Source organism: Bombina bombina, chromosome 8 (genome assembly GCF_027579735.1).
Source record: "Bombina bombina isolate aBomBom1 chromosome 8, aBomBom1.pri, whole genome shotgun sequence".
NCBI lineage: Eukaryota > Metazoa > Chordata > Amphibia > Anura > Bombinatoridae > Bombina > Bombina bombina.
In genome coordinates, this window is record NC_069506.1 from 75,332,107 (window position 1) to 75,354,181 (window position 22,075).

Consider the following 22,075-nt stretch of genomic DNA (forward strand, 5'->3'; position numbering starts at 1 on the left):
TTACTACATGATTAGTAATAACAGTGAGGTATATATTGTTGGCATCTTTACGTTTACTGTTCTGTTTACAGGTTATGAGATATGGCTATTGTTTAACATTAGTAATGGGCATAGGCAATGCTTAGTAGCTTTGAAGCTTTTCATGATAACTAGTATTTAGGGTTTTGGGCCCATGAGTCATGATTTTTAAATTTGTACTCGCCGTGGTACCATTCTGTTTTCTGCCACGTTTAACGTAATAGCGTGTTTTTTTATTTATTTCAAGTACCGCAATAAGAGCACATGTTCTAGTTTATGTTTGTATACATTTATATGTTAGACAGTTTGGCTCATTTTAGTACCTACCCTCTGGAAGCTTCTCAGTATTCCCTGATTGACCTGATTAGGTGTCGTTCTAAGGGTGTCTCCATCTGTTTGTGTACTATGCTTGATTAGTATGTAGTGTGACCATGGACTTGTACACAAGTTTATCCTTTTACATGATTTTATAATAATTAATAAGTGGTGTTGGGTGTATATTCTTTCACGTTAGTTTGTAAAAATGTGTTTGTATATATTGGTTGTTTTTTCTTTTATTCTACAGATGTTGTTTGTCTTGAAGAAGGCTTCTGTGAAAGCCGAAACGTCGACTATGAAGATTTGTTGTTATTGGAAATAAATATCTTTGTTTTGCAAATTCTAAAAACCCTGAGAGGTCTATCACACCTTTAGACAGACATAGACTAGTAGAGAAACCCTAGAAAATCGCCAGTGAATAAACTACTATCCCAAGCTTAATTTAATGCATATTGGACTGTAGATGTTATATTAGAGATCCAATATTTTCCAATAATCTAACAGTTTATAAAATTTGCTCAATACTTTGAACAAATATTTACCAACTTAAAGGGACATTAAACACTAAATAGATGCTAGGTAAAATGATGCATTCATAGAAAAGATTAGTCTGAGAATAATGTAATACACATACATTGGGGCTCTTCCCAGTTTAGTAACTCTGCTGCCTGCTGCTGTCTCTCCTGCCCCTCCTGCTCTATGGTGATCATCATCAGTTAAAGTCAAACATCATAGCAAACTGTTACCAACTGTGTCCAATGGTGTCTGAGCATGTCCTTGTCCTCCTCACCTTGAAGGTGTATTTTGGGGGGTTGAGCACCAAAGGCCTAAATAGTTCAGTATCTCTGCTGCCGCTCTTTATCATGCTCTTCCTGCTCCATGGTGGTCATCATCCATCAATACCAAATCCTCAGGAAACTGCTGGTCGTTGTGTACAAGGGGCTCTAGTTATGTGTTTGCCCTCCTCCTCCCCTGGAGGTGTATTTTTGAGATTTATGTACTGTCAGGCCTACTTAATCCAGTAAATTTGCTGCCTTCTGTGATTCCTGTTCCTACCCTTCCTGCTCTGTGGTCCTCATCATACATCAATGCAGGGAACTGCTGACTGATGTGTCCAAGAGTCTAAGCATGTTCTTGTCCTCCTCCCTTGGAGGTGTATTTTTGGGGTTTGTGTACTGGAGGCCAACCTTGTTCAGTATATCTGCTGCTGCCACTCTTGCTCCTGCCTTTCTGCTCTATGGTGGTCATCATCCATCAACGCCAAATCCTCAGGGAACTGCTGGCCGTTGTGTCTAAGTGACTCTAGTCCAGTGTCTTCCCTCCTACTCCCCTGAAGGTGTATTCTTGAGGTTCATGCACTGTCAGGCCTACTTAGTCCAGTAAGTTTGCTGCCTGCTGCTGCCACTCCTGCTCCTACCCTTCTTGCTTTGTGGTGGTCATCATCCTTCAATGCCAAATCCTTAGGGAAATGCTGGCCCCTGTGTCCAAGGGACTCTTAGTACCTCTGTCTCCTCCTCCTACTCCATGGAGGTGTATTTTTGAGGTTTATCTACTGTGAGGCCTACCTAGTTCATTAAATCTGCTGCCAGCCGCTGCTGTCCTTCTTGCTCTGTGGTAGTCATCATCAGTGAAAGTAAAAAAATATACTGAATTGATACCTGCTGTGTCCAAGGGACTATAGGCACGTCTTTGTCCTCCTCCCTTGGATGTGTTTTTTTAAAGTTTGTTTGTATGGAGGCCGACCTATTCTAGTAACTCTGCAACCTGCAGCTTTCTCTTGCCCTTCTTGTTCTGTGGTGGTCATCATCAGTTAAAGTAATAAATTGTAGCAATCTGTTGGCCCGCTTTGTTCAAGGGTCTCTAAGCATGTCTTGGTCCTCATCCCTTGGATGTGTATTTTTGGGGTTTGTGTACCAGAGGCCTACCAAGTTCAGTATTTCTGCTCCTGCTCTTTGGTGGTCATCATTTGTCAATACCAAATCCTCAGGGAACTGTTGGCCACTGTGTCCAAGGGACTCTAAACACATTTTTCCTCTTTCCGTGGAGGTGTATTTTTGAGGTTTATGTAATGTTATCAGAGTCCTACCTAGTTCATTAACTCTGCTGCCTGCTGGGGCCATCTCCAAGGATAACTAACTCCAAACTTACTATGGAGTTGCTGTGTGAGAAAGTGAGGATGGGGAATGAGGGTACTTTAGCATGAGGGATTTGAAAAAAATTAGAGAGCTGAAAAAAAAAGTAAAGATTGTACAGAACGGTTGTAGTGGTGGGAAGTGAAAGGTTAGAAGTGAAACAATAGGGTAGTGCGATATTACTGTAATTATCAAATGCTTTTCACTTCAATATATTGTTTTAGTGTACCAGTTAGCCCTGTATCTTTCAATTGTTGGCATTTTTTAGCAGTGTAATTTTGTTGCTAAAAGGAATGTTTCGAGGACTTCCCATAGGCAATAATTCAATTGAACAAATTTTGCTTTAAAACAAAATTCTTATCAGAATATTTGGCCAAACCAAACAGTACTGCGAACGAAATTCTGACGACCCAAATCGGACATAAATTCCAAAACAAATCTTTCAGACAAACCAAAAGTTTTGCCTGTACACATGTCTAGCTACAGCATTTTAATGTTGCACTATTGCTTGTATATAACTATGGTGTTGATCACAATCTTTCTGATATCTGCACCAGATAACGAGGTTTCAGTTGATATGGGAAGAGTGTTTTTTTTTGGGGGGGGGAAATCACAAACCGAAATGGATTTGGATGCTAATATCTCACAGCCGCAAACAAGTTTTCCCTCAAAAAGTTCCAGCGTGTTTTAGTTGTTAACTACTTGTTATTGAGATGGAAACTGGGAATCCAACTGAACCTGACATATACAATGGCCATTTCACATCCATGAAGGTACCATTACAGTCATTTTGAATGAACCACTTTGTACAGTGTGCAAGGGAAATCCACATTTACATGTGTAGGATTAACCTATTGTAATCAGAATCTATCCTGATCACTGGTAAACAATCTGAATTCCACTATATATAGGCATGATGGGTATACTGGGCAATATTTGCTCAATAATCATAATTTCCAGTCATTTATTGAGAAAGGACCATTTTCCATTTCTGTGACATTTACATTCAATATCATGGAAAACATCTTCTAAACGGGATTTTAACATTTCTCATACTGTAAATCGAGAAACATCTATGCGGTGAAGTTTCCTCCATTTCAATAACACGACTGCCAAAAAAGAACACACTGTTGAGAGCAAGTTTTGTCCTTGCGTAATTTCTGTTACATTTAAAAAATGGCGAAACAAGATTTGAAATTGCAATTGTTGGGCGTTCTAATTTATTTAAAAAAAAATCCATGATCTTAGTCGCCAAGAAACAAGCAGAATGACAAATGGTGAAATCCCGGTATCGAGGTATCCAGTTCTGATTGAAATGCCATTTATGAACATAACAGTTCTGAAGCGAACAATCACGATAATTGTGATTTCCGTTTTATTGCTTTTCCTGCAAATCTTGTTAGCTGTACGGGATATCATCTATTAATCCCTTAACAACCGTGATGTACCATGTATGTCTATGGTCGTTTAGAGCTTGTCTGCTAATAACAGCGTGTGTCTATTAGACCCTCCCTCCCTCCTGCAGAAAACAATCGCCATAGAAAGACCAGTGATGTACAGGGTACGTTGCTGGTCATTAAGGGGTTAAATACATTTACATTTGTAAATTTGTGTCCTGTCCACGGCAGACAGACTTTACATTAATAAGGAATAACGTTTTAATGAATCTAGACCATATATACAAATATGACAACAACACAGAGCAGCGCTCAAAGGAAAGTCCCCTTAACTTCAGTTTGCAGCCCACACTGAGAGACAGTCATCTTCACGCTAGTATGCCTCAGTAACATGCTCCCAATACAGGCGGTCGCCAAATGATGATGTCACCGGTGCTAGCCAAACGAGTAAGCGCTTTATCATTGCTCCACACAGAAATCCAGCATCAACAACAAAAAGGCAGCAGCTGGTTAATCCACACGTCCACAGAACAGAATACGATAGTAAAAATTCAAAGAAAGTGTTAGGCACTATTAAACATGGTACACAGTACACATCACAGCAGAAAAAAAGGTCAAACATGTTTCGTTATTCACATATTACACTTTCTCAATGACCCTCTTGAGTCGTAGAGAAATTGTAATATGTGAATAACGAAACATGTTTGACCTTTTTTTCTGCTGTGATGTGTACTGTGTACCATGTTTAATAGTGCCTATTAAATTTTCTTTGCATTTTTACTATCGTATCCTGTTCTGTGGACGTGTGGATTAACTGGGTGCTGCCTTTTTGTTGTTGATGCATATATACAAATACACTTCTGAAATGTTGTCTGTGGCGATTTCAGAGCGTTTTGCACATGTGCAACACAATAGAATTATTCCAAATTATCTTGGAATACTTACAAAAATGTCAAAAGGGTCAGTTCTGGACTTTATCAAAAGCCTTAAGGTGTTGAGTTCAATAAGTGGAAAATGTTCTTAACAACCTGTTGAAAAGTATCAAGAAAATTGATTTTGATCACTGAGAAAGATTTAGCTACATGTAAATAATAGGCCTTTTTTTCTACAAGCAGAATATGCATTTGATTTGTAGCTTCGAGAAACAACCAAAATCTCACTATTGTGGTTGCCTCAAAACGAAGCGCTGAAAATCCATCGAAAACAAATCAGACAATATATTGTGATATACTCCTGTGTGTTTAACCCCTACAAAGAGATTAAACTCATAGTTAAATTCAGCAGAGTAACAATGTACTATAGCCACTAACCACTAGCTAGCTCCCAGTAGTGAATTTCTGCTCCTGACCATATCTAGATATGCTTTTTAGCAAAGGATACATCAAAAATTAAGTAAATTTGAGCATAGCAGTAAATTGAAGTCTCATAAAGTTGCATTCTCTATCTGAATCATAAAATTTTGACTTCCATGTTCCTTTTTAAAACTATGTGTAAAAACCCACTAAACGTACATAAAACCACATAATAAGCTTTCATACACTTAACCCCTTAACGACCGAGGACGTGCAGGGTACGTCCTCAAAAAAAAGGCAGTTAATGCCTGAGAACGTACCCTGCACGTCCTCGGTTTGGAAAGCAGCTGGAAGCGATCCTGCTCGCTTCCAGCTGCTTTCCGGTTATTGCAGTGATGCCTCGATATGGAGGCATCCTGCAATAACTTTTTTAAGCCATCCGGTGCAGAGAGAGCCACTCTGTGGCCCTCTCTGCACCGGAGATCGGTGGTTCCCTGCGTTGGTGGGTGGGAGCCGGACCGGGAGGCGGGTGGCGGCCATCGATGGCCCTGGTTATCTGCAGGGGGGGCGGGATCGTGGGCGGGGATGAGCGGGGGCGCTCACGGGCGCACGCGCGTGCACGGGAGGGCGGGGGCGGGCGCGTGCACGGGGAGGGAGCGGGTGGGAACTGCTACACTACAGAAAATGTGTTAGCAAAAATGTTTAAATGCCCTAATATTTGTTTAAAAAAAAAAAGATCGCAAGGTGGTGGGGGTTTGTCTGTGTGGGGGGGGGGGAAGCTACACTACAGAAAAAAGACAAATAAATATAAAAAAGCCCTTTTTTTTTGCAAACTGGGTACTGGCAGACAGCTGCCAGTACCCAAGATGGCCCCCAATGAGGCAGAGGGGATGGTCAGAGAGCGGTTTTGGGGGGGATCAGGGAGGTTGGGGGCTAAGGGGGGGATCCTACACCCTAGCATATGTAAATATGCTAAAAAAAATGTATTTATTTTTTAAAAAACCCTTTTATTTTAGTACTGGCAGACTTTCTGCCAGTACTTAAGATGGCGGGGACAATTGTGGGGTGGGGGAGGGAAGGGAGCTGTTTTGGGAGGGATCAGGGGGTGGGATGTGTCAGGTGGGAGGCTGATCTCTACACTAAAGCTAAAATTAATCCTGCAAGCTCCCTACAAACTCCCTAATTAACCCCTTCACTGCTAGCCAGAATACACGTGTGAGGCGCAGCAGGATTTAGCGGCCTTCTAATTACCAGAAAGCAACGCCAAAGTCATATATGTCTGCTATTTCTGAACAAAGGGGATCCCAGACAAGTATTTACAACCATTTGTGCCATAATTGCACAAGCTGTTTGTAAATTATTTCAGTGAGAAACCTAAAATTGTGAAAAATTTAACTTTTTTTTCAATTTGATCGCATTTGGCGGTGAAATGGTGGCATGAAATATACCAAAATGTGCCTAGATCAATACTTGGGGTTGTCTACTATACTACACTAAAGCTAAAATTAACCCTACAAGCTCCCTAAAAGCTCCCTAATTAACCCCTTAACTGCTGGGCATAATACACTTGTGGTGCGCAGTGGCATTTAGCGGCCTTCTAATTACCAAAAAGCAACGCCAAAGCCATATATGTCTGCTATTTCTGAACAAAGGGGATCCCAGAGAAGAATTTACAACCATTTATGCCATAATTGCACAAGTTGTTTGTAAATAATTTCAGTGAGAAACCAAAAGTTTGTGAAAAAATTTGTGAAAAAGTGAACGATTTTTTGTATTTGATCGCATTTGGCGGTGAAATGGTGGTATGAAATATACCAAAATTGTCCTAGATCAATACTTTGGGATGTCTACTAAAAAAAAATATATACATGTCAAGGGATATTCAGGGATTCCTGAAAGATATTAGTGTTCTAATGTAACTAGCGCTAATTTTGGAAAAAAGTGGTTTGGAAATAGCAAAGTGCTACTTGTATTTATGGCCCTATAACTTGCACAAAAAGCAAAGAACATGTAAACATTGGGTATTTCTAAACTCAGGACAAAATTTTGAAACTATTTAGCATGGGTGTTTTTTGGTGGTTGTAGATATGTAACAGATTTTGGGGGTCAAAGTTAGAAAAAGTGTGTTTTTTTCAATTTTTCCTCATATTTTATATTTTTTTTTATAGTAAATTATAAGATATGATGAAAATAATGGTATCTTTAGAAAGTCCATTTAGTGGCGAGAAAAACGGTATATAATATGTGTGGGTACAGTAAATGAGTAAGAGGAAAATTACAGCTAAACACAAACACCGCAAAAATGTAAAAATAGCCTTGGTCCCAAACGGACAGAAAATGGAAAAGTGCTGTGGTCATTAACCCCTTAACGACCAAGGACGTACGCCACACGTCCTCAAAAAAAAGTCAGTTAATGACCGAGGACGTGTGGCGTACGTCCTTGGTCTGGAAAGCAGCTGGAAGCGATCCTGCTCGCTTCCAGCTGCTTTCCGGTTATTGCAGTGATGCCTCGATATGGAGGCATCCTGCAATAACCCCCCTTGGCCATCCGATGCAGAGAGAGCCACTCTGTGGCCCTCTCTGCACCGGACATCGGTGGCCGGTATCGTTGGTGGGTGGGAGCTTACGTGGGAGGCGGGTGGGCGGCCATCGGTGTGCCGGATGAAGGGGAGGGGGGCGGGATCGGGGGCGGGACAGGCGGGGGCGCGCACGGGAGCGCGCGCGTGCACAGGGGGCGGCGGGCGGGCGCGTGCACGGGGTGGGAGCGGGAGGGAACCGCTACACTGCAGCAAAAGTGAAGTTAAGAATAGTTAAAAAAAACTAAATAAATTATGATCTAAGGGTTCTGGAAGGGGTGGGGGGTTGGTCTGGGGGGGGGGGAGCTACACTACAGAAAAGGGCTATGAAAAAACGAATAAAACATACTTTTGTTACTAAACTGGGTACTGGCAGACAGCTGCCAGTACCCAAGATGGCGCCCATTAAAGCAGAGGGGGTGGGTTAGAAAGCTGTTTGGTGGGGGATCAGTGAGGTTTGGGGCTAAGGGGGGATCCTACACAGCAGCATATGTAAATATGCCAAACAAAAAACAAAAAAAAAGCCCCAATATAGCTTTTATTTTAGTACTGGCAGAGTTTCTGCCAGTACTTAAGATGGCGGGGACAATTGTGGGGTGGGGGAGGGAAGAGAGCTGTTTGGGAGGGATCAGGGGGTCTGATGTTTTAGGTGGGAGGCTGAGCTCTAAACTAAAGCTAAAATTAACCCTGCAAGCTCCATAATTAACCCCATCACTGCTAGCCATAATACACGTGTGATGCGCAGCGGCATTTAGCGGCCTTCTGATTACCACAAAGCAACGCCAAAGCCATATATGTCTGCTATTTCTGAATAAAGGGGATCCCAGAGAAGCATTTACAACCATTTGTGCCATAATTGAACAAGCTGTTTGTAAATGATTTCAGTGAGAAACCTAAAATTGTGAAAAATGTAACGTTTTTTTTTTATTTGATCGCATTTGGCGGTGAAATGGTGGCATGAAATATACCAAAATGGGCCTAGATCAATACTTGGGGTTGTCTACTACACTATACTAAAGCTAAAATTGCCCCTAAAAGCTCCCTACATGCTCCCTAATTAACCCCTTCACTGCTGGGCATAATACACGTGTAGTGCGCAGTGGCATTTAGCAGCCTTCTAATTACCAAAAAGCAACGCCAAAGCCATATATGTCTGCTATTTCTGAACAAAGGGGATCCCAGAGATTAATTTAAAATAATTTAAGCCATAATTGCACAAGCTGTTTGTAAATAATTTCAGTGAGAAACCAAAAGTTTGTGAAAAAATTAGTGAAAAAGTGAACATTTTTTTTATTTGATCGCATTTGGCGGTGAAATGGTGGCATGAAATATACCAAAATGGGCCTAGATCAATACTTTGGGATGTCTACTAAAAAAAAATATATACATGTCAAGGGATATTCAGAGATTCCTGAAAGATATTAGTGTTCTAATGTAACTAGCGCTAATTTTGAAAAATAATGGTTTGGAAATAGCAAAGTGCTACTTGTATTTATGGCCCTATAACTTATAAAAAAAAGCAAAGAAGATGTTAACATTGGGTATTTCTAAACTCAGGACAAAATTTAGAAACTATTTAGCATGGGTGTTTTTTGGTGGTTGTAGATGTGTAACAGATTTTGGGGGTCAAAGTTAGAAAAAGTGTGTTTTTTTCAATTTTTTCCTCATATTTTATAATTTTTTTTATAGTAAATTATAAGATATGATGAAAATAATGGTATCTTTAGAAAGTCCATTTAATGGCGAGAAAAACTGTATATAATATATGTGGGTACAGTAAATGAGTAAGAGGAAAATTACAGCTAAACACAAACACCGCAGAAATGTAAAAATAGCCTTGGTCCCAAACGGACAAAAAATGGAAAAGTGCTGTGGTCATTAAGGGGTTAAAGGGACATGAAACCCAATTTTTTTTCTTCCATGATTTAGAAAGAGCATACAATTATAAACAACTTTCTAATTTACTTCTATTATCTAATTTGCTTCATTCTCTTGATATTCTTTGATGAAAAGCATATCTAGATATGCTTAGTAGCTGCTGATTGGTAGCTGCACATAGATGCTTCCTGTGATTGGCTCACCATGTGCATTGCTATTTCTTAATTAAAGGATATCTAAACAATGAAGCAAATTAGATAATAGAAGTAAATTGTAATGTTGTTTAAAATTGTATTCTCTACCTTAATCATGAAATATTTTTTTGGGGTATAATGTCCCTTTAACAAAACATAACACGTACAGAACGGTAAAACTGATACAACAGTAAAACACACCCTAGTTTGGTTGTATTTGTCACATAGATAAGGTTTTGTAAAAGAAACAGGGACTCATGTAACGATAAGTGCTAGGTTTTACTATTTAGTATAGCCAATAAAGTCAATTTAGTAAAAGAGGGAAAGGATAGATACATACAATTACAAAAATTGTATCATTATAGTAGAGTTTTTAGCATGTTTTTTTTAGTATAAAACCCATCACTAAAATGCATTGTACATTACATATTTAAAATGACTGTGTTCTTTAGGCTCTGAAAAACATGCTGCCAAAATGCTCTTTGCCAATACTATATAAATTCATATTTTCTAATTTACGAAGAGGATCAAAATGTAACAAATGTATAAAGTTTTAAATACTGCTACAGCAATTTTTTTTATATATATATACAGTATACATATATATATATATATATATATATATATATATATATATATATATATATATATATATATATATATATATATATATATATATATATATATATATATAAGAGTTTACAATATGTTTAATATCAAACAACTTTTTATTGTTTTATTGTTTATGTTTGGCAAACGTGTTATACAAATGTATTTTCATGAAATATTAATCTATGAATAAGGTATAATTTTAGTTAGTAAAAAAAAAAATATTACTAGTTATATACATAATTATTGAAGCAGATGTGAAATTCAAAAATATATACACAGTAAACACTGCTGACATGCAAGCTTGACCTGGAATTTCTTGCATCCTTTCTGCTTCAACTCTTTGAGATCCTTACAGGCAATTCCATATTTTTCGTTGCTTTTTAAAGTCCTTATTTTAAAAATCTTCATCTGCATAGAGTTGCTGCTCCCCATCAAAGTACAACAAAAACACGTTTATTTTATTATTTGTTTCCTATTTAGAACACTACTTACGAATAATTTTGCGCATGCGCTTTTCCTACTACGGAAGATACCAGACACGGAATAGAATGTCACGCATGCGTGCTATAACTGGTGCGGGCTGATGGATCCAATCATATTAGGGGTATACTACATATCCCATAAAGCAGCGGGTCAGAATTGGCGCCTGCGCTTTAGTTGGGTTGTTGTGTGATGCTGTGGTCATGGAGATTGTGGAAAGGTGGTGTCAGGAGCCTTATACCTGATTTACACCGGTAAAAAAAAACAACAACATTATTTGAAGAAACCTTGATAATGCCTTTGTATTGTATGGCGCATTTGCAGTAATTACCTTACAGGACAGTGTATACTAGGTGTGAAGACTATTTACTTCTGAAAACGGAAGATTCTATTATTGTCAAACTCGTTGTGACAACTTGTATTTGGGACATATTGTTTCCTTATTGGACTTGGGCATCTCTGACGTAAGGTAAGGGTTAACCCAGCACAGGGTGACAACGCAGTGGGAGATGCTCACAAGAACTTTCTAGTATGTTCTATGGCATGATTGTTCTGTTATGGTTGTATTGAAGGTATTACTGTAGCATTGTATACTGGTCCCTTTATACTTTCCATTATTTCTTGTGCAGTAACTCTGTAACCTCCTGACATTTTGTTATGGTCTTACACTTTATATGTGTTCAGGAGACAAAACTATGGGGTAATATCAACATTGCACTGATTGTTGTTTTTCACATGTGTAAAAATATGTAATGTTTAAAATAGGTATAAATATTGATATACTGAATATATATATATATTAAAATAACAAGAGTATTGCATTGAGCAATGATACTTTTTTTATTGGACTAACTACAGTATACATTTATAAGTTGACTAGCTTTCTGAAGAATGACTTCCTTTCTCAAGTCTGAAGATATATATATATATATATATATATATATATATATATATATATATATTATACATACACACACATGTTATACATTGGCCAGGTAGGAGCAATTTAATACTATATAACATTTTCTGCTATCCAAAGCACAAATTATTTGCATAATTTAACAATTGTATAAACTGATAATTTGAGCAAAAACATTGAAAGATTTTAATATTAGCTAATTTTTACATTATTTTTGGATAACATTTGGTGGTCAGTAAAATTAGCAGTTGTGCACCCATTAAAGGTCTTGGGGAGAAAACTGTGTATGTATATGTGTGTGTATTATTTATTATTATTTATAAAATATTTTACTAGGAAGGATACATTGAGATTTCTCTCGTTTTCATGTAAGTCCTGGGTCCACAAAACATTGCATTGATACAATAGGGTACAATAAAATACAAAAACAATATTAATACATATATATATATATATATATATATATATATATATATATATATATATATATATGCAAAATTTAATATAGAACAGGTAGGAAATATATAATCAACCATGACAGGTGCATTCTGTTTTGAGAGATGCAAAGCGGGATCTCTTAAAGGAATTTAGGCTTGGGGAAGGTTTTAAAGTGTGCGGGGGGTCGTTCCATAATTGTGGTGCTCTGTAGGAAAAGGAGGATCGAGCTGCTTTCTTTTTGTATTAAGACAGACTAAATAATGTGCTGGTACTGGATTGGAGGTTATGGGAGGTGGGAACAGCCGACGAGAGAGCAGTCTGCTCAGGTAGGATGGGAGCTTCCCAGAAAAGCTCTTAAACACAAGGCTGGAAAGATGGAGGGTGCGTCTGGATTCCAGCGACAGCCAGTTTAGTTCTTTTAGCATGTCACAATGGTGGGTCCTGTAGTTACATTGTAGCACAAAGCGTCAGAACGAGTTATACAGTGTTTTAAGTTTATTTAGGTGAGTTTGCGGTACAGGTGTATGTAGTACATCCCCATAATCCATGATTGGCATCAGCATTTGCTGTACAATCTTTTCCTTTACTGTAGGGCTGAGGCAGGCTTTGATTCTGTACAGGGCACCTAGTTTAGATGCAAGTTTTTCTATGTGGAGGCCAAAAGATAGATTGTGGTCTTACAACATACCCAAGTATTTGAAAGAATAGACTGCGGTCAGTGTGCCATTTGATTTTGTTTTTATACGTAGATGGGAATTTTGTAGTTTGTGTCATTTTGGTACCATTCCAAAGATCATTGTGACAGTTTTGTCAGTGTTTAGGAAGAGTTTGTTTTTTGAGATCCACTTTTCTACCTCTGTGATTTGGTCTTGGAGCAATGCCTTAAGCTGCGGCAGATCGGATTTGTTTGCACCATAGATTACCGTGTCGCCTGCTTACATGTGTACAGTTGAGGATTTGCAGACTTTTGGCAGATCATTTATAAATAATGTGAATAGTAGGGGGCCTAGAATGGAACCTTGGGGAACACCACACGTGACTGATAGAGGGAGGGAGTCGCTGTCAGAAATGGAGACATACTGTGATCGATCCGATACATATGATCGAAACCAGGTTAGTGGACGATCACTAATACCTTAGTTTGAGCAGTAGTATGTCGTGGTCTACTGTGTCAAAGGCCTTTGCAAAATCAAGGAAAATTGCTCCAGTTAGGTCTCCTTGTTCCATACCAGTTTGGATGACGTTGCAAACTTTTAGGAGGGCAGTTGTAGTGGAGTGATTCGGGCGAAAACCCTGATTGAACAGGGGTCAGATAGTTAGATTGTTGGCAATACTCACATAGTTGCATATGGACGCATTTTTCAAAGATTTTTGACAATACTGGGAGCAAGGATATTGGGCGATAGTTAGTAACCACGGTTAACTCACCACTTTTATGGATAGGCACTACTCTTGCAGTCTTCCAAAGTTTGGGTATGCATCCTGACACCAAGGATTCGTTAATTAGGGTTGTCACAGGTTTAGCAATTGCTGACGCACTGAGCTTCAACAGCATTGCTGGGATTTGATCAGGTCCAGACTGGTTTTTAAATTTTTAGATTATTAAGGTACCCATTGATGGGTACAGGTCTAAAATTGAACTTCTCTATATTGGGTCTTTGCAGATTTAGTGGGGCCTGATCCACATTTGTAGTTTCAGGATGCGTGTCATTTATTAGTTTGTCAATCAGGGTGGTGGAGCATCTGACAAAATAATTGTTAAAGGCATTTGCTACTTCTAAGGGAAGTTGCAGAGTTTGGTTGTCCACTTTGACAGTGAAGGGTTGGAAGTGGATTGGAGGAGTGTGTAAGTTATTTATGATTTTCCAAAACTTTCTAGGGTTTGATATGTTATTGTTCAGATTTTCACAGAAATATTGGGCTTTTGCCAATGTTGTTTGTTTAGGGCATATATTTTGCCATTGTCTATATACACAGTGATCGTTCATATAGCCAGTATGCTTGAACTTTGACCACAATAAATCCCAAACCTGGTACATTTGAATGAGGGATATAATCTTTAAATTCCCTTCACTCAGACCTCTGTAACACATTCTGACCTTTTTAGCCATTCTGTGTTCCAAGATATAATCGGTAAATTCCGTTGAATTGGTCAGTATTGATTCAGACTTGAAAAAGGAAGGAATGTTCTCTAAGCGTTTCTACTTATAAATGTATAGTTAGTCAAATAAAAAAATATCATTGCTCAATGCAATACTCTTGCTATTTTGCTATCTAAATCACTGGACTAACACGAGATATAGATATATATATATATATATATATAATCGGAAGGGGAATGCACTCTCATACCGGACCGGGTACACATCCAATGACCCTGCAACATGCTGAGCCCTGGGTGCTCACTGGCACTCACAGGAATCTGTGCTGTCCCCAGAGTTACAGGCAGTTAACCCCAGACAGGTAACTAACCTTTCCATTTTTGCTTTTAAATCTTAGCTGAGAGCTTTTAAGTGAGTGCTGGACTTTCTCTGTGTGTTGTGTTAATTTGTTTTGTAATTTTCCCTATGGTTCTTGCACTCAGACCTGTCTGGGGTTAACTGCCTGTGACTCTGGGGACAGCACAGCTTCCTGTGAGTGCCAGTGAGCACCCAGGGCTGAGCATGTTGCAGGGTCATAGGATGTGTACCCAGTCCGGTATGAGAGTGCAGTCCCCTTCCGTGTTTTGTATATGTCTAGGGTGATTACATAAGCCCATGCACCCTTCCCTTGTTCCTTGTTTGTTTGGATTTGAGAGCTTGCATTGTGTGGCTGTTTAGGGTCCCAGGTATTGGAAAGGACCTTGATGTGGTACCTGGGCTTGTTTCATTTGGCCAGATGCGGTAACTAACCTTTCCATTTTTGCTTTTAAATGTTAGCTGAGAGCTTGTAAGCGAGTGCTGGACTTTCTCTGTATGTATGTGTGTGTGTGTGTGTATATATATATATATATATATATATATATATATATATATATATCTATATATATATATATATATATATATATATATATATATATATATATATATATGTATGTGTATATATATATATATATATATATATATGTATATGTATATATATATATGTATATGTATATATGTATGTATATGTATATATGTATGTATATATATATATGTATATGTATATATATATGTATATATGTATGTATATATATATGTGTATGTATATATATATATATATATATATATATATGTGTGTGTATATATATATATATATATATATATATATATATATATATATATATATATATATATATATATATATATATATATATAATCAACAAAGGAAGGCACTCTCTGGTCTTTTTAGTGAGTAACTTTAATAGATAAACTGTGACGTTTTCGGGGACACACTCCCCTTCCTCAGACAAAGGCCTTTTGTCTGAGGAAGGGGAGTGTGTCCCCGAAACGTCACCCTTTATCTATTAAAGTTACTCACTAAAAAGACCAGAGACTGCCTTCCTTTGTTGCTATACAGGGAGTGCAGAATTATTAGGCAAATGAGTATTTTGACCACATCATCCTCTTTATGCATGTTGTCTTACTCCAAGCTGTATAGGCTCGAAAGCCTACTACCAATTAAGCATATTAGGTGATGTGCATCTCTGTAATGAGAAGAGGTGTGGTCTAATGACATCAACACCCTATATCAGGTGTGCATAATTATTAGGCAACTTCCTTTCCTTTGGCAAAATGGGTCAAAAGAAGGACTTGACAGGCTCAGAAAAGTAAAAAATAGTGAGATAGCTTGCAGAGGGATGCAGCACTCTTAAAATTGCAAAGCTTCTGAAGCGTGATCATCGAACAATCAAGCGTTTCATTCAAAATAGTCAACAGGGTCGCAAGAAGCGTGTGGAAAAACCAAGGCGCAAAATAACTGCCCATGAACTGAGAAAAGTCAAGCGTGCAGCTGCCAAGATGCCACTTGCCACCAGTTTGGCCATATTTCAGAGCTGCAACATCACTGGAGTGCCCAAAAGCACAAGGTGTGCAATACTCAGAGACATGGCCAAGGTAAGAAAGGCTGAAAGACGACCACCACTGAACAAGACACACAAGCTGAAACGTCAAGACTGGGCCAAGAAATATCTCAAGACTGATTTTTCTAAGGTTTTATGGACTGATGAAATGAGAGTTTGTCTTGATGGGCCAGATGGATGGGCCCGTGGCTGGATTGGTAAAGGGCAGAGAGCTCCAGTCCGACTCAGACGCCAGCAAGGTGGAGGTGGAGTACTGGTTTGGGCTGGTATCATCAAAGATGAGCTTGTGGGGCCTTTTCGGGTTGAGGATGGAGTCAAGCTCAACTCCCAGTCCTACTGCCAGTTTCTGGAAGACACCTTCTTCAAGCAGTGGTACAGGAAGAGGTCTGCATCCTTCAAGAAAAACATGATTTTCATGCAGGACAATGCTCCATCACACGCGTCCAAGTACTCGACAGCGTGGCTGGCAAGAAAGGGTATAAAAGAAGAAAATCTAATGACATGGCCTCCTTGTTCACCTGATCTGAACCCCATTGAGAACCTGTGGTCCATCATCAAATGTGAGATTTACAAGGAGGGAAAACAGTACTCCTCTCTGAACAGTGTCTGGGAGGCTGTGGTTGCTGCTGCACGCACTGTTGATGGTGAACAGATCAAAACACTGACAGAATCCATGGATGGCAGGCTTTTGAGTGTCCTTGCAAAGAAAGGTGGCTATATTGGTCACTGATTTGTTTTTGTTTTGTTTTTGAATGTCAGAAATGTATATTTGTGAATGTTGAGATGTTATATTGGTTTCACTGGTAAAAATAAATAATTGAAATGGGTATATATTTGTTTTTTGTTAAGTTGCCTAATAATTATGCACAGTAATAGTCACCTGCACACACAGATATCCCCCTAAAATAGCTATAACTAAAAACAAACTAAAAACTACTTCCAAAACTATTCAGCTTTGATATTAATGAGTGTTTTGGGTTCATTGAGAACATGGTTGTTGTTCAATAATAAAATCAATCCTCAAAAATACAACTTGCCTAATAATTCTGCACTCCCTGTATTTACCTGCTGGCACCCTGTCATTCATTTTTGGAGGTGAGAATGCTCTCTTTGAACAAAATATATATATTGCACTCCAAGACCTGTCTCAGTCTGTTTGGCTTTGTGAGCTTGCATGATAGTGTGGCTGTGTTAGGGGGACTCAGGCAATGGAAAGGACCTTGACGTGGTGCCTGAGCTTTCCCATTTGGCCAGATGCGGTAACTAACCTTTCCAGTTGTGATTTTATCTTAGCTGTGAGCTAGCTGGTGAGTGCTGGGTGTTTCTATGTGTTGTATTACTTTTTATTTGTAATCCGCCTTGTTTCTTGCACCCATTCCGGACTGGGGTTAACTGCCTGTGGCTCTGGTGACATCACAGCTTTTTTGGAGTGCTATTTAGCACCCAGGGCTGGATTTTGCAGAGTCACAGGATGTGTACCTGATCCGGTCTTGGAGTGCAGTTCCCTTCCATGTTTTGTATTTTCTATGGGTGATTACATCCACCTGTGCACCCCTTCTTTGTTCTCAGTCTGTTTGGCTTTGTAAGTGGTGACTGGCTAAGCAAAATATTGCCATATTGTGTGACTAAGTTCCCAATATTATTTAAAAAGAATACAGTAGTTGTCTCTTGATGTATTTGCAGGCAATTTTTTGCAGCAGTTCAAAATATATGTTGTGCTTTTGAAAATGGATGTGCGCTGATACCTTTTTTGTTTGTGTAATTACTGGGTCATATTGGCAGCACTCCCAGATGTTGATTTAAACTTTTTGTAAGGTGTGCTAAAAAAACAAATGTTTTATTTGTATTTAACATAACCAGGGAGACTGACCATCTCCCATTGGTTTAAGCACCCACCCAAGTTCAGGTGTGCTCATGACAGTGTAATAGAGTTGTGAATAAAAAGCTATGAATGAAGAGTAAAAGCAGGAATGATTCAGCCCTCTGTGGCAAAAGGACTGTAGTGTTAGGACCAATTGAATTGGGGCACCTTGTAAGTGGTGACTGGCTAAGCAAAATATGGCCATATTGTGTGACTAAGTTCCCAATATTAGGTAGGCTCAGGAGCAAGAATGCACTTTTGACAGCTAGCTGGTGATTGGTGGCTGTACATATATGGCTTTTGTCATTGGTTCATCTGTTGTGTTTAGCTAGCTTCTAGTAATGCATTGCTGAACCATCAACAAATGATACCAAATTAAATAAGAAACTTTGATTGTAGAAGTAAATTGGGCAGCTGTTTAAAATTTATATGATCTATTTAAATCATAAAAAAAAAAAAAATGGGTTTGATATCCCTTTAACCCCTTAATGACAGAGGACGTACCAGGTACGTCATAGAAAAAAACTTCCCTTAATGACAGTTGACGTACCTGGTACGTCCTCTGTTGTCTGAAGTGCTGGAAGCGATCATGATCGCTTCCAGCTGCTTACAAGGGATTGTAGTGATGCCTCAATATTGAGGCATCACTACAATCCCCCATTTTACATACCGATGCAGAAAGGGCCACTCTGTGGCCCCATCTGCATCGGCTATGTATGTTTACAAATTAGTGGCTGGGTGGGTGCTGCTTTCACTTAGTATAACCTCATTGTTTGAATTACTTACTGATAGTTCTTTCTATGTACTAGATGCCGGTGTGGCGGTTGTGGTGGGGGGGAGCGGGTGCGTGCGCGCGCACGCAAAATTTACAGCCCACTAGATCGATCTAGATGCAGTGGCATCTTTGTTCTTTAATAAGGGATCTGGGAGGGGGAGAGTTGAAGATTATTTAGGGGGGCCAGCTACACTACAGCAAACATATATTTTATATTAAAAAAGTTAAAAAAAACTATTTTGGGGGGCAAATTGGGTACTGGCAGACAGCTGCCAGTACCCAAGATGGCGGCATATAGACAGAGGGGGAGGGTTAGAAAGATGTATGGGGGGATCAGGGAGGTTGTGGGGTAAGGGGGGATCTATCACTGCAGACTTTATGCCAAAAAATAAAAAAAATTAAAAAAAATATTTTTATTTCAGTACTGGCAGACTTTCTGCCAGTACTTAAGATGGCGGTGACAATTGTGAGGTGGGGAGGGAAGAGAGCTGTTTGAGGGGGGTCAGGGGGGGATCAGGGGGTGGGATGTGTCAGGTGGGAGGCTGATCTCTACACTAAAGCTAAAAATTAACCCCACAAGCTACCTAATTAACCCCTTAACTGCTGGGCATATTACAAGTGTGGTGCGCAGCAGTATTTAACGGCCTTATTATTACCAAAAAGCAACACCAAAGCCATATATGTCTGCTATTTCTGAACAAAGGGGATCCCAGAGAAGCATTTACAACCATTTGTGCCATAATTGCACAAGCTGTTTGTAAATAATTTCAGTGAGAAACCTAAAATTGTGAAAAATTTAATTTATTTTTTTTATTTGATCGTATTTGGCGGTGAAATGGTGGCATGAAATATACCAAAATGGGCTTATATCAATAATTTGGGTTGTCTACTACACTACACTAAAGCTAAAATTAAAACCTAAAAGCTCCCTACAAGCTCCCTAATTAACCCCTTCACGGCTGGGCATAATACACGTGTGGTGTGCAGCGGCATTTAGCGGCCTTCTAATTACCAAAAAGCAACGCCAAATCCATATAGGTCTGCTATTTCTGAACAAAGGGGATCCCAGAGAAGTATTTACAACCATTTATGCCATAATTGCACAAGTTGTTTGTAAATAAATTCAGCGAGAAACCGAAAGTTAGTGAAAAAAATTGTGAAAAAGTCAACAATTTTTTTTATTTGATCGCATTTGGCGGTGAAATGGTGGCATGAAATATACCAAAATGGGTCTAGATCAATGTTTTGGGATGTCTTCTAAATATAAATATATACATGTCAAGGGATATTCAGGGATTCCTGAAAGATATCAGTGTTCCAATGTAACTAGCGCTAATTTTGAAAAAAAGTGGTTTGGAAATAGCAAAGTGCTACTTGTATTTATGGCCCTATAACTTGCAAAAAAGCAAAGAACATGTAAACATTGGGTATTTCTAAACTTGGGACAAAATTTAGAAACTATTTAGAATGGGTATATTTTGGTGGTTGTAGATGTGTAACAGATTTTGGGGGTAAAAGTTAGAAAAAGTGTGTTTTTTTTTTCAATTTTTTCCTCATATTTTATATTTTTGTATAGTAAATTATAAGATATGATGAAAATAATGGTATCTTTAGAAAGTCCATTTAATGGCGAGAAAAACGGGATATAATATGTGTGGGTAAAGTAAATGAGTAAGAGGAAAATTACAGCTAAACACAAACACTGCAGAAATGTAAAAATAGCCATTGTCATTAAGGGTAAGAAAATTGAAAAATGGTCCGGTCATTAAGGGGTTAAGGACAGCTTTAAAAATATTTTTAAAAAAATGCTGGGAATGACCATGTTTAAACCTCCAAGCAATTAAAAAGTCATGGAATTATGTTAAATAAGCATTGGCCTTTGTTTTATTAGTTTAAGAAATTTTAATTTACTTACATTTTTAAGCAGAAAAAGGCCAGTGTATTCAAAGAAAGTAAAAATAATTTTGTAAGAAAATAACAAAAGCAATATACAGGTGATACCTCTAATAGCTAACTAATAGGGGATACAATTGCAAGATTTCAGGGCACTCCCTTCGTCAAGCATTCTGATGTAAAAGTGAAGCTCAGTCATATTTATATACAATATACAGGGTAAGGTGTATATGCATTTAAAAGGATAAACGTAAAGCGTTAACATTTGTTGTGTTGTAGTTGTATGGTTAGAGCTTGCACACATATGTGTGAATGTTTGTGATTCCTGGACATGATCACTTGGATATGCATGACTAAGTGGTAAACAAACATAGAGAGTTTAGGATCATGTTGTAACTTATGTGTGAAGAGGCTGTCTGTCTGCACTGGGTAGGGGGTAGTATACCAGTCATCTGTATGATTAAATGGTACTGAGTAAATGTTTTACTTTCAAGAAATTAGTAGATTTGCCATGTCCTTAGGAATATATGAGTTCATAAAGCCATGGGTTAGGTTCCAACCTGAATTGAAAGAATCAAACAGGCTTATGAATTTGTATTGCCAAATCCATCCTTCCCTTTGGGATCTGAAGTTCCCTTTCAGTACTGTTACTTTTCAAATCCTGGAAGTTGTGATTTGGTCTGTTGAAAGTTTGCTTTCAGGTGTAGCCGTTATTTTGTTGGTGATGGTGAACCGGTAGCGATTCATTCTCCTCCTGAGTTGTTGTCCTGTTTCTGCAATGTAGTGTCCACCATTTTTGACTTTGTTACATGTAATGTTATGAGGTACACCACATTTAATTAAGAACAAGTTAAATAAACCTGGATTTTGTTTTCCTCTTTTTAGCTGGGTAGTGAGATTGTCTCTGTTCTTAGGATATGAGGGCAGGTTTTGCACCGCTTTTGGTTGCAGAGAAATGTGATATTTGGCTTTTGATTAAAACATTTTTAAAGTTTGGGGGTTGCCTGTATAAGACGGGTGGCTCTGTGAATATTTCTTTTAGTTGTCCTTGTTTTGAGTTGGATGCAAGTCTCTCACGATTTTTCTTAAAATACCCAATTGTGGGTTATAAGTCTGCACACAGCAGCACTTAAATAATAGACCCTTATTCCAAATGTATCAGGGACACATAAAAAGTTTTTTTTTTTTTATGTGACCCTGCTAAATTTGGAATAAAGGTCTTTTATTTAAGTGCTGCTGTGTGTGGACTTACA

The 22,075-nt window shown here is 38.5% G+C and overlaps 2 protein-coding genes across 2 annotated transcripts in view; one reads left to right on the plus strand and one right to left on the minus strand.

Annotated features, from left to right (window-relative positions):
* DFFB (DNA fragmentation factor subunit beta) overlaps positions 1 to 10,894 on the minus strand; it is a 101,855-nt gene extending 90,961 nt beyond the window's left edge. Inside the window, exon 1 of the mRNA XM_053690407.1 lies at positions 10,724 to 10,894. Within this exon, the coding sequence (XP_053546382.1) occupies positions 10,724 to 10,849 (126 nt within the window). The 5' untranslated portion in view covers positions 10,850 to 10,894. The remainder of the gene's footprint in view (positions 1 to 10,723) is intronic.
* A 197-nt stretch (positions 10,895 to 11,091) lies between these two features.
* Positions 11,092 to 22,075, plus strand: part of CEP104 (centrosomal protein 104) — a 581,941-nt gene continuing 570,957 nt past the window's right edge. The window contains 1 exon segment of the mRNA XM_053690408.1: positions 11,092 to 11,366. The gene's annotated coding sequence lies outside the window, so the exon portion shown is untranslated.